Raw genomic sequence first — 14382 nt, forward strand, 5'->3', positions numbered from 1 at the left:
TTTAAAATTCAATGTGTTGATTTGCTCATGCGGTTTATAATATCAAACATTGATTTTCATATTTATACGTGATTTTAAAATAAGGCATTGGGATTCGCATTCACGCATTCTAAAAGTAATGCATCATAATTCTTATTTATGCAATCTAAAAATTACGCATCATGATTCGTATTTATGCGATCTAAAAATTATGAATCGTGATTTGTATTTACGAGTTTTAAAAATTCTATATCCCAGCTTGTTTTTTCTCATTTTCAAAATCGTATATCTAGTTTCATATTCATGTGATTTCAAAATCCATAATTGATATTCATATTCACGCAATTTTAAGATCAACTATCGCAATTCTTGTAAGAAGTAAATTTTTTTAAAAACTAGTTACTATAAAGGTGACTGTTTGAAATAAAAGTAAGTGAAAAAACGATAAGTGAAAACTTCGAAATTCTAAAACGCGACATAAATTGCAGTAATATGAATAAATATGTTTCAGAAGATAAAATGTTAATATTTATACTGTTTTGGTATTTAATATATTATACAAAGAAAAAAATATAACGTACCTAAAGACAATTCATTTTCTTACAAAATAATCCTTAATACAAGTTTGTATTTGTTTTTGCCTACGTATTTCAAAAGCAGTTGTTTCCAGTTCATATAAATGAGATAAAGGCATTTCAGAAGAAAATTTAAATTGTACATAGTCACGAATAGTGTCTAAAGCTTCTAATACTGCTGAGTGATTTGGAAGAACTTCATCATCCTCTACGTTCTCATCGTCCATTTCATTAGCGATGTCATCAATGTTTCTTAATTCTGTTGTCAATAGATTATCATCAAAGACAATAAATTCATTAAAAGAAACAAGTCTATTAGATACAACTTCCCATTCGTTATCACTAAGATCAATATCCCAATCTTCTTCAATTTCGTTAATTTGATCCATAAATTCATTTTCTTCTGAAAATAGAAATCCAGCTTTTTTGAAGCAATTCCTTATGCTGGATTGTCCAATGATGCTCCATGCAGCGCATATTATATTCATAGCGTCAGGAATTGAAATTCTTACGTCGACTGCTGCTGATTTGCCTGTTTCTGTTCTGCTTGATATCGACGAATCAATGTTTTTCTGTAATGCCTTAATCCAAAGGCTGTAACTTGCTCATGCAGTGTGCAGGAAAAAACACTACTTTGATGTGTTCAAAAGTTGGCAAGTCTCGTGGATGGGCTGGACATTGATCCCTAAAAAGGAGGACTTTTCTTTTTCCATTTTTTTCTCTCAAATGAATGAAGAAAGGGTAAAAAATTTTTGAAGTCATTCATGCTGCTCTATTGCTGGAGTACTCACAGGGAAGTCGCTTTATACATTTAAAACAGCGAAGCATTTTCGACTTGCCAATAATAAAAGGGGATTGTTTCTCTGATCCATCTGCGTTACAACGTAACAAAACGGTTAATATTTCTTTGTTTCTTCCACAGTGGCAGGGTTCCCCCCTAAATGTCAATGTTTTCTTAGGCATCATCCTGAAAAACAAACCAGTTTCATCACAATTAAAAATGTCCTTTGGTTTGTATTCTTTGATTAAAGTTTTTAATTTTTCAAAGTTTCTGCAAGATGAACTGCTTTATGCCTAAGTAATTCAATATTAACCGGAATGTTAGAAGCACGAGCTTCTTTAAGCCATTGTATTAAAACACTTTCCAGTTCTTAAAACTTTCCACTTTGAACAGGGCTTCTCTTCCAGGATTTTATTCCACATTCCCGTTGAGTAGCAACCTTTTTTTTAACTCCTTTTTTTTAAAAATCCCTTTTAAAGTTGATTCATGAATTTTAAAATGATCAATCAAAGCTTTATTAGTTGTTGATGAATTTTCTTCGGCTTTAAAGGATAAGCTCAATTTTGTTCTCTTTGCCATTTCGTTGAGAGACCACTCTTAAATACTATGCAAGTTTAAGTTAGATATAAATGAACAGCTCTTTTTTTTTAGGAGGCAGCATGGGTGTAATACTAACCTTTGGGCAAGAGAAGTGGTAATTTTCTTAAAGATGAATGGGCTTTCAATGTCGTTGGTGTAACAGATAAGACACCCTATTCAAAATTGTAGAAAGAATGTCTTTCTAGAAACAGCAGAAATGAGAAGGTTGCTAGGGGTAGAAAAGTGAACTATAAAATAGCATCTAACAACATATTTCTTTTTATTTGTAACAAGGATTGCTTATTTGCTTCAATTTTTAATTTAAAACCTTTTTTTTTTTTTTTAAAGTATTTGAAGGGGGAAAATAATTGAAATGTTAACCTAAAATTTCGGCGCATAATTGAAAAATTTATTTTTAAATTGACACATAAACGAAGGATGTTTATCATTATTTTCCTACCTAATTTACTGGGACCTATAAAAATCGTCATATAAATGAAAAAGGTGCATAAAAGAGGTGGTGCATAAGTGAGGGGTCACTGTACCTATAATTTCAATTAATGTCATTATAATGCTTTTTTAAATTTACTGCTGTGCCTTTGTCGGAGAAAATAGTAACTTGTTAAGTCATAAAAAATACTTGGAATTAGTCATGGAAAGTCATGGATTTGAAAATCTTAAATGTGGCAGATACCCTGTAAACCTTTTATTTAAACCCATAGAAAACATATAGTATTTTCTGAAAAAAAAATTTTGTAAATATATATAGCAATTTATTAAGGATTGTAAATGTGTATAGGTACGAAACAAGATGGTAAAGAAAATTCAGATGAAAATAATATTGCCAAAGACCAACGAAATTCTACTAATGAAAGCAATGGCAAAATCTCTAAAGCAGAACTCTTTGCATCTGGCATTGCAGCAGCATCCGAATCGTCTTCCCCCTTAAAATCTTCTGCTGCTGAGGGTAGTTTTTGTTCACCTAGCAAAAGTTCAGAAGAACAGTAAGTAGATGTTTCATTTCGATTATCAACTTTTAAAATGTTTATAATTCTCATATTTGAATTAAATTTATTGTTCTTATTTTTAAACAGAGTCAAGTGTTGAGAAGAACAGGAAAATATGCAATTTTCAGATTTTGAGTAAAATAATAAGAAAATTGTTATAAAATGTTTAATTTTTTTGGTAGAACTTTTTATATTTTATTTTATATCCGTCGTTGAACAGCCGACCCAATTTTGGGTTTACCACTATTAATGTTCAACTCTGTAGCCTTGCAATTTTGAACCAATCCAGAAGAAAAGGAAACTCCTGGATCAGTACCCCCAAGTGTATTAATTTGTTATATTAACATGGAGGACTTAGCAACTCGACAGATTTAACGTGCATCAGTCACCATTTGCTACACGGGGAGTCTTCGGCCAGCAGGGATCGAACCCACAAACTCTTGGACATGAGTCCAGCTCCCTACCAACCAGGCTGTCCTGACCTTTTTGTTTAGAACTTGGAAAAGTCCTCCAATAAACTTAAAAAGATACTTTATCTTTAAGACATATTCTTTAGGTTTTATTTGTGCTATCATTGATCAAAGGCAAAGCTTTTTTTGATAATTATTTACTGCTTTATACAAATGCTGAATTTTTGTTATTTGGCAACTGGTGATTGACTGTGAAATGATGAATATTCGTCATCAGTTGGAGAAAAAACAGGCACTTGAATTGTTATTTAAAAGAAAGTGAGATTTTAGGTAAATAATTCTAACATATAGTTTGGCAACTGGTGACAAACTGTCAAATGATAAATTTTTTTCATTGAGTGCAAAAAAAGTAGGTGAATTGTTATATAAAAGCAAGTGAGATTTTACTTAAATATCGTGTTGTGTCATAATTAATGTCGTTTTTTTTCTATTTTCTCATAGATGACTTGAATTGCATATTTAATGTAGTAGGGATTGCGTGGCTTATATTATTGTATACTATTTTAAAGATTAGACTTTAGCCTTTCTTTAGTCAAAACCACAGCGTCATTAGTAAATAACAAGTTGGTTAAACATTTAGCTGAAAATGGACACTCAAAGAGCATTATTGTCATATTTTATTGTTTTACTTCCAAAAGGGCAAATATGCGGTGCAAGCTCGGAAGAAATTGTGTGAAGTTTATGGTGAGGACTGCCTTACTGAGCGCCAGTGTCAGCGTTGGTTTGCTCGCTTTCGTGCTGGAAATTTTTATGTGCAAGATGCACCTCATACTGGTCGTCCAACCACTACTGATGACGACAAAATAAAGGTGTTAATCGAAGCTATCCGGTGTATGACAACTCGAGAGATAGCAGAGAAGCTCGACATATCGAATTCAACCGTTTACTTGCATTTACAACAGCTTGGTTACGTAAACAAACTGGATGTTTGGGTTGCTCACGAATTAAAGGAAATCCACCTCACCAAACGCATTACAGTGTTTTCATCTCAGAAAAAAAAATGGGTGAGAATTTCTCACCCTTTCTTAAAAACAGGGTGAGATTTCAAAAAGTTAAGTGAGATTTCAAAAGTTTAAAAAAAAAAAAAAAAAACACAAAGAGACTTGAAAAAAAAATCATTTCTTCAATTATAATGCATGTTTAACATCTTCTAATTTTTAAAGCATTGAATATTTTTGCTGCATCATCATATGGAAAATGTTCTACATATACTTTTTCATCAGCTATTCTCATTAGGTTTCTCAAATGCGTATTTGTTTCGTTTTGATCGTTTCTACCCACATTTGTTTCATTTTCATTTCTCCGTTTCGGAGTAGAAGATATTGGCTTTACAAGGTATTTGTTCATCTTACGTTAACGAGCAAAAAATTTTAACGTCTTACATGAAGAAACCTTGCCTACGGTAAACATGTGGTTGCAGAGAAATGCGTTCTGAAAGAGGTACCGTGGTTCTGAAGGATGGTGTTCTGTTGTTAAGGTTCTGAACAATACTGGTAAATAGGGAAGCTAGATAATGGGGCAGATGTTGAAAATAATGAAAGATCCAGGAAGAAAAGTGAGGGTTTTTTCTTCTTTAAATATGAAACTAGAAAACTTTGCTTGTACTTTTGCTGTATTGTTTGTTTATTGTACTTTTTGCTGTTTATCCCTTATGAGTAACCCTAACTCATATTTTACCAAAGTCAAAATTTTTGATGGTTTTCCATTGATGGACCAACATAATCCTGATGGTAACCATCAATAATTCCATCATGAACCACCATCACCCCAATGTAGGAATTAGAACTGATTTTGGATGGTCCAACATAAGAAAAGCAACTTGTTTTGATGGTTTGTTCATGTTGAACCAACAAAAATTTCCATTAAGCCATCATGAAAATGTATAGTTGGAACCATCATAGAATTAAAATAGCATCTTCCATTATGGAATGATGGAAGTTAGTTGGCATATCATGTACTATGAACGCATAATGGAAAATGCTGGATGATGGTAACCATCAAATGATGTTGGACCATCATGAATCACACTGAAACCAATGTAAACCATCAAAACGCTTTGGTGGGACCATCAAGAATTTTGACTTGGGTATTGTTTTATACAAAAGAAGTAAGGTTTTCTTTATATTGGTAATCCTGATTGCAGAACTAGTATGGCATGGCATCAAGCACCACAGTCATTGCACAAGCAATCATTGCAGACAAAAGGCACCACAGTTGTAGACAAAATATTGTTGTTGTAGATAAAATAGACATATATCTATTGTAAACAAGAATACTGCTACCTATTACCTCAAAGTTTTTGAAATGTTCATGGTTTTTAGTACCATGCTATAATCGATCGCAAAATTTGAAAAATCGAGGAATACTCAAACTGTTAAACATGTGAAAATTGTTCTATATTAAAATTTTTAGCCTCCAGGAATTTTTTTTTCTTTTTATTATTACTGCAGGATCCATATTTTTCTCTGATTTTGGTTCTCAGGACTGTAACATGAAATACTTTCATTTTGGAATTGAATAGAAATGTTTGAAATCCAATTTTAAAAATTTTATTTTTAATGTCGATTTATTTCAACAAACAAAAAATAACTGAACTGAAAAATATCTTTTATATTAAATTTATTGTCTCAGAATTATTCTTTTTTCAAAAGTGTTTTGTTTTAGCGGTGCAACCATTTCCACATAAATATAAGTATTAAACATTCTTGCCCGTTTAAAACTTGTGAACTTAAATAAGTGCAACATTTGAGTACTAATATTATTCCACCTGTTTTGCAGATAATGATAAATTTTAGAATTTTCTATGGTGTTTAAATGTTTTGCAAATAATTATTAAGGTGTTTAGTTGATGTAACTAGTTAATGTAGAAATGTTATAAGTACAAATTAGCAAGATTGAGAATGAAGAACTGTTTCTTAAATTTTTATAATAGAAATGGAACAATTTTAAATTGAAATTAGCATAGTCTTAGAGAAAATAAAATGTTAAATCTACAAATAAAAAAAATTATTTTGTAATCTTACATTTCTTTTATAAACTGTTCAAGAACAAAGTACAATTTATTACTTTTTTAGAGAACATAATTTTTTTTTGCAATTCTAATAATTAAGTTAAAAAATGTTTGTAAGACTTAAGAAATTAACATAGTTTTATAGTGTGAGGTTTGTAATTACTTTCTTAATTAATAAAGTGTTTTAGAAGAATAACAATTCAGTTGTTTGATACCTTAAATTCTCATTCAGTGTAGTCATAAAATAAGGTGTATAGTGGGCGAGGGAAAAAAAACAGACCACCCTAAATAACTTTTGATCTAATGATTGGATTTTTACATTCTACGACTCCATATCAAATATGTTAATCATTAGTATAGAGGATGTTTGAAGTTATGAAATCAGACCTAAAAACGTACTTTCACTGAATAAACATACCTTTTTTTTTTGGTGAATTCAGATATCTGACACTCAAAATATGGGAGTAGCTGAAATCTAAGAAATATGATTTCAATAGTTTGGACTCCTTAAGGCCCTTTCTACGCTGAAAGACAAGTCAAATTGAAGGAGCTGTGGGTGGGAGAATGGGAGGAATAGGCGTGGACATTAGTGGACATAGGGGGTGGAGATATACTGAGCGACCATGGAAGTCCGGGTTACATTTTTTGGCAAAACTCAATATTTAAAGGGTGCGCCAAAAATAGATCACGCAACTACACTTATTACTTTTTCACTATTTTTGGTGTATAAAACGGAGGTAGTGTGATTCCTTGTTACTCCTCTTATTTATTTAATTATTTTTACACCATTCATATTTCCTCATCATTCCAAATATTGGTAATATCAAATAAAATTTAAAATAATGTATGACACTGTCTTTTATTCCTTAATATTAGGAATGCCTTAAAACATTACTCTGCTCTAGAAAAAGATTTATATTATAAATATTAATAGTCTAACTAACAATAATTTTGTATAAATTGTTTTGGGTCTTTCAATCTTCTTTCTGCGTATCCCCAACAGTAAATAAATATTACAGCCTCGATATCATTTTGAATTTTCTTTCACTCACGTAACTATGTAATATAGCGTGTATATAGTCATTACATCTCCGAATATTTCAAACCATATTTTACTTAAAAATTAAAGTGCGCAAGGGTTTTACTAAACCGGGGACAATTAACTTGCATTTAATGGTGATCCTAAAGGTATATTCAAAGGTATATTTTATATTTCTGATGTTATTGAAAAATGTGAAAACTGTATTTTTCATGATTCACGACGAATAAATCTTAATGTCTTTTTCTACATTCTCTTGAAGTTTCAATAGATCTAAAAAAATACAACTGAAAAATTAAATTATAAACTTTCAAAAATTTAATTTTAATGTATGCAAAATTTTTTATTTGAAAAAAAAAGTAAGTAACTTCAAAATAACACAGTAGTCATTTAAGGATTAAAAGAAAATACAACATAATGTGAAATTAATATTTTTACAATGTCTAAACAAAATAATAATTCATAAAATCCAAATTTAAATAAAATATAAAAGATAAAAAGCGTAATTTCTTAAATGTGTGCTCCGTATATTTTATAAAACAATGTGTAATAACAATACTATAGACTAGTTTTTTACACGTTATCTATCAGTTATAAACCGATATACTAGATTTTTTTTTGTTAAAGTTATCTTTATCATTTGCAATTCTAAGACAAGAATTTTGTTTTAAAATTTTTTAAACAGAACTAACGTATAGTTACTATTAAATTACAATTGACAAAAATCAAAGAACAAGCATTTTATAAGAGACCTCTACAATTTTTAACAATCACAGGTGGTACTTTAGTAGATGAATAAAAGGTAGCATATACTTTCAAATGTAAACATTAATAAGTTTACGAGTAAAACAAAAAGCAAGTAAAAGAAAAAAAATCTATATATCTAACTGGTTCGAGAGGTCCTGGCTAACAAAATTATATACTTACTCTAACTTTTGAATTGGATTCTTCAAAAATACTTGTAACAACGAGTTAGAGGATGATGTTTTAACATGAGAGTTATCTTAATTTTATTATCTGCTGGGTCTTAAAAAATAGCAGTAAAAAATATATTTTAATATATCATTTCAAAATTAAGTACAATTAATTTCCTTTAACTTTAAATTAATAATTTTATAAACTTTTCTGCATTCAGGTATAGATACTTTAATTTTGTAGATGAAAATAGATGAAAAAAAGCAAACAAAACTGTTAAGAGGACGCGATACCCAGATAAAAAACCGGAATTGGCAAAATCAGAGTTGTAATAGTCACCCTTTGGGGGCGTCGCTTTGAGGGAGGAGTGAATTGGTACAGTGACAGTGATATATGATAGAGGGTCAGTTAAACTATCCCATCCTTCCCTTAGCAAAACTGAACAATATAAGCATTAGTTTCGAAAAGTGATTCTGGGTACGCGGTCTTTTATTTTTAAACCCATTCTTAGTTTCGTTGTGAAATATCCAGAATAGACATTCTAACTATTTATTTGTATGTAAATAGGTGTTTACAAGATAATGAGGATTACTTATATCTTACAATAAATTCGTTTCAAATTAAAACACCAAGAAGAATATAAATTTTTATTAATGTGTGTGGAATTAATGGAATTAATTAAAGTAACTTAGTTTTAATAATCGGAGCTAGAACTGCTAATTATATTGAGCTGTAAATATATGAAGAAATATAATTATAAAAATTCTGAAAAATACATAATTTATTAAAACGTAGGCAATTTATTAAGTCATAATACAGAATTGAAAAAATTATTAAAACTTTTACTAATATAATAAAAAGTTATAAAAATAAAAAAATAAGAATTAATTATAAAATATGATAAAAGAAAAATCAAACGCTTTTTAAATTGCATCAAAGAAAATTTTTGTTTTGATGTATCTTTTTCAAACTTACATTCACCATCCGGGAAAATTTTATTTTCCGTAAATAAGTATAATAATTTCTCAATAAATTTTTTAATTTATTTATATTGCTTTGTAATTTTGCTGAATTACAAATTACATTGTTTTGCATTTGTCTGAGAATTTTTCTCCTTTCATTTTCAATAGTTTAAGACACATACGTATATTAGAATATGGGTGAGTGTTTGTGCAAAGGAAAAAGAAAATTTAAAAATAAATATTTCTACACAAAAATAATTTTTTAATTTTTTCCGTTTCAATAATTTTATATTCTTTTCTGTTTCATACATTTCAATCTCCATTTGAATTATTAAAATTTCTGTTTGAGTATTATTTATTTTTGTATTTTAGTATTATTTATTTACTCTCCTTTTTTAAAGCGAATTCTCACCACATGTTCCATATTACTTCAGCCTCAGAAAGATGGAATTCAGATGAAACATCTGTTAGCGTATAGTTTGATAATCAACGAATTAAAAAAAAATTTCCCCTCGATTTTTATTTTTCTGCTATTCTACTTTGTTCTCTAAAGTTTTAAAATTTTGTTTTGATCACATCTTGAATTCTTTACTTTCATTTTAATTGTGTATCTATGAGCACACACCTGTTCATACAGATACATATAAAAGCTAAGAGACACTATATTTAAAAAAAAAATGGTCATTTTGTTATTTTGGGTGTTTAAATTCAGTGAAGAAAATTTTCTCGAACTACTTTTTTGATGTATGAAACATATGTTTTGTAACATATGTTTGAAACATATGTTACTTTTTTGTTGTTATTTACGTAATGAAATATAAACTTATTTATAACGCAGATAAGTTTGCAGACATATGTCAGAACTTCGCAAACACAAAAATAAATAATAAATCAAAAATAGAGAAAATGACTGTAATATTACAAAAAACTCTAATTTTGTGGGCGAAGCATGCAATTAAAAAAACTCTCTAATTAAAAGCATAAAAAATCTTTATTTATAACCATCCTGATCTTTTACTTCCGTATAATCAAGATAAAAACATAAAAAGGAAAAAATAAAAAATTTAAATTACAAAATAGAGCAAATATAAATAGTTTACATGTGTGCATTACAAACAGTATAACTTGAGTCACAAGAAATGTATAATTGCAATAGATTTATTATGTTTACATATGGTGACAAAATGAGGGCTAAAAGCAAGAACACAACTCTTACTTTATCACAGATGGAAAAAAGGAATGTAATATCAAAAAGTTAATTAAAGGTAAAATTGGCAAAGTAAATAATACAATGCTAATTATGGGCTTTTTGTAGTAGTTAAAAGTCGAAGTAAACATTTATTTTCTTAAAGTGAACATTTTTCTGTCAATTTTAAATAGCCATCGAAATATCCTGCAAGATATAAAAACGTGTTTCTCAACAAAAGATTTTTAATATAATTTTCTTTAAAAAAGTTTTTAAAGATAAAAGCTATTTTGCAATAAAATACTAAAAATTGGTGTTATATTTTTTTTTCTAAAAATTTTAATGCAACTCGCTAATATCACCTACATACTCCCCTATCCCCATTGTCTCATGATTAAATTAATCTGAATACATTGTATGTTATTAAATTTATGGTATGTCTTAATGGATTAAAATAAATTAATTGTGACATAAATTAAAAATTGATTTATCCAAAATGTAGTTTTAGCGATGATTATTTGAATACATATAAAGTAACGACTTTTAATAGCAAGTCTGTCAAATTGCTATAACTACTTATTTTAGAGAATAATAATTCTGATTCAATAATTGCAAATAATGCTGACAAAAAAACAAAAGAAAAGAAAAGAATACTAAAATATAGAATTAAAATATAAAGTCAGGCAAGAATAAATAAAGCAAATAGGCATTATGATGAGCAGGCAATAAAAATTTTAAGAAATGTTAAAATATAATATTTATGTTTAAATCTAGCATTAGTATATAAAACAAAATAAATAAAAATCTGAGCAACAACATGTGTTGCTGAGAAATATAGAGCATTTGCGAGAAGGAAAATTATAATATACAATCGTTGACACTGTGAAAGCAAAATTTTACTGAGAAAACTCATGATACTAGGAAACTCATAGACTCAACTCAACTAGAAAACTCATGATTCAAACTCAACTAGAAAACTCATGATTTCCTTTTCAAAAATATACATGACTCTGCACAGTAATAAAAATTAGATTTGAAAATACTAAAATGAAATATGTTCATTTAACTCTGTTAGCACTGTAAAGAAAATGAAACGTATTTTCAGAAAAACTCATTATTATTGAACAGTTAGGAAAATTTACGAAATGGGAAAATATAATATTCATATTTAAAACTAGCAATCTATATTTACGACCATAAAAACCTGAGTAACATTATATGATGCTCAGAAATAGTTAGCATTTGCTAGTGAAGAAATTAAAATATAAATCGCATATCGGTTATTATATCGGATAATTTAAAGAAATTGCCAATTAATAATTTTAGAAAATTAACTTTTATTTAAGAAAAAAATAAATAAAACAGAAGAGAGAGAGAGAGAGAAGGAAATATGAATTGCCTGTTATGCACATAATTTCAGCCAAGGATTTGCCCGAAATGGATTTGCACACGGTAAAAATTGTATAAATTAACGAAGAAGTTTTTTAGTAAATTTATTCACAATAACATACAATTAACTTAATGTTTTTATATAGAATTTAATTACTTTATTTGGGTAACCATTGTTTTTTTTTTATCAAATTTTGTCTATTTGTTTTTTGGATAACTAAACATTACTACATAATCTTTTAATTCTACACATTTGATTAAAAATGGTATTAAAATAGATATTTTTAAGAACATTAGAATTCCAAATAATTTATTTGCCTTAAAATAAAAATAATTTATTTTATAAAATAGACCAACAAAGCAGATATTTTCTCCTTTTATAATACCCAAATCCAAAAAATTAAAGCTATCATTATGATTACGAAGCGAGGTTAATTCCTAGGGGTAAATATTATTAAATAAAAGAGTATATTCATGAAAATTGAAGATAATTAAATCATCAATAAATCTAAAAACAAATTTAATATTAAGAGTACAATTTCTTTTTTTTAGTGCAAACAAAAAATTAGCTAAGAGAGATGAAACGTTAGGTCCTTCCGGTATTCCATCAACTAGGAAAAAAAAATATCTTTTCCATTTTAAAGATAATTATTGAAAAGACAAAAATTAATTGGAATTTCCCAATAATCAAAATCGCAATTAAAGATTTTTTCAAAACATAGTAATAATTCAAAAGAACATCTTTTAGTTTAGAAAGGGGAATGCTATTGAAAAGATCTTGGAAATCATAAGTGGCAATAGAATTAATTTTATTATGTTTAATAAATTCTAAAATCGGTGGATTATTAGTGATAATCCAAGAAAAATCCTCTTTAATAATATTGTTGATAATTTTATTTAAGTAGTTAAAGAAAAAGGTGCCAAGTTTAATTAGGAAAGTATTAGACCCACATGTGACTGTTCTGAAATTTATTGTAATTTTATGAAATTTAGGACTGATATTTAAGTAAAGAAATTTCATATTGCTAGTTTCAATTTTTAACCTTTTATATAAAGCTAAAAAAAATTTAATGACAATATTATAATTTAAATTACGAAGTTTAAAATATTTACTATTTTTTAACTCCGTATTTAAAAGTGTTACATAAAATTTTTTACAGAAGATTGCATAATTATTGTTAGCTTAATTGATATATATAATTAACTAATTAAATATATTTATCCTACAATGTTTTGATAAGTTGTTATTGCCAAAATTAAGAAGAAAAAATAATAATAAATAACATAAGAAAATTCGAAAGAAAGTCTTCCATCCTAACTCATTCTAAAGAAAGAGAATGAAATAAAAACTGTTTTCAACCACAACAGAAGACCCCAAGGCTATTTAACCCCTCAACTATTCAAAGAAAGTAAAGAGGCTTTTCTCCTAACCCCCCAAAAGATCTCCCCACTAGAACTTTTACTCGTATTGGTAAATGAAGGGAGGACAGATGGGAGGCGTGGTTTAGGCTCTTTTCCCAATTTTTTTATAAATTTTTTCATCTTTCTTTCCTAATAATCACATTTCATAATTGAAGAAAATAATTACTAGTTATTTCTTCTGGTAGCTTGAAATGTATAGTTCGAGTAAGTGAACTCAAAAATAAGGATTTACTAAATGAATTTTGATAAAAAACGGATTTCAAGAAGATGTCTCTATTACCGATATTTAAACTCCATTAATAATTTAAAATTTATGGTAAAACAAAAAGTGATTTCATAAAGCCTTAGAGTAAACTATGAAGTTTCAAATGCTGAAAGAATTTTTCCAAAATATCAAAATGCAAAAAAGTTATTAGCAAATGAAGCTCCCATAGAAAAAGCATTAGCAGCTGGCATTGAGAGGGTAGGTATTGCGTCCTCTTAAGCGAGTCTCGCTTTTTATAACACATTGCTTCGTTTCATTAGGAAAAAGCCGAAAATTTATTTACTAAAACGAGTACACTATTGCGGTAGTCAACCTTAAAACCGAAAATTAAAAATTTTCTTTCATTTTAATTATTTTAATCTTATTTTTATTACAAAAATTTTAACGCAGAAGAAGTAAGAACCACTGAGCCTACATAGTTTTCAAATAAAACAGAAATCTTTGTACAAATTAAAGAATTTTTGATGAGTTGGGTTAAAAAGTGTTTGATTTAAGTACTTCACGAAGCAAAAGAATAAGTAAAGCAGTTTATACGAAGTAAAATATATCATAAAAACTAGATGAGAAACATTCAAGTAATTTTCTCTAACGAAATCATGCTTTATTAATACCCAAGTACAGATCTCGACAGTTTTCAATTTATCTCTTTTGATTAGATATAATATTATCATTTTGATAATAATGTATTTTAAACAAACTCTACGTATTCCATGCATACTTTTCCAAATAAAAATGTTTAGCGGGTAGTAAAAGGGTATCCTCTTTTCTTTATTATTTTATTCTCAGACTATTTACAATGACGC

At 28.1% G+C, this 14382-nt stretch overlaps 1 protein-coding gene across 14 annotated transcripts in view; it reads left to right on the forward strand.

Moving 5' to 3' along the window:
* Positions 1-14382, forward strand: part of RanBP3 (ran-binding protein 3) — an 83698-nt gene that overhangs the window by 28030 nt on the left and 41286 nt on the right. For all 14 annotated transcript variants that reach the window (XM_071184767.2, XM_071184781.2, XM_071184759.2 and 11 more), the window contains one exon: positions 2714-2918. In XM_071184767.2, coding sequence (XP_071040868.1) covers positions 2714-2918 — 205 coding nt within the window. The remainder of the gene's footprint in view (positions 1-2713; positions 2919-14382) is intronic.

This window comes from Parasteatoda tepidariorum, chromosome 3 (genome assembly GCF_982258835.1).
Source record: "Parasteatoda tepidariorum strain Cologne lab strain chromosome 3, Ptep-v5.0, whole genome shotgun sequence".
Classification (NCBI taxonomy): domain Eukaryota; kingdom Metazoa; phylum Arthropoda; class Arachnida; order Araneae; family Theridiidae; genus Parasteatoda; species Parasteatoda tepidariorum.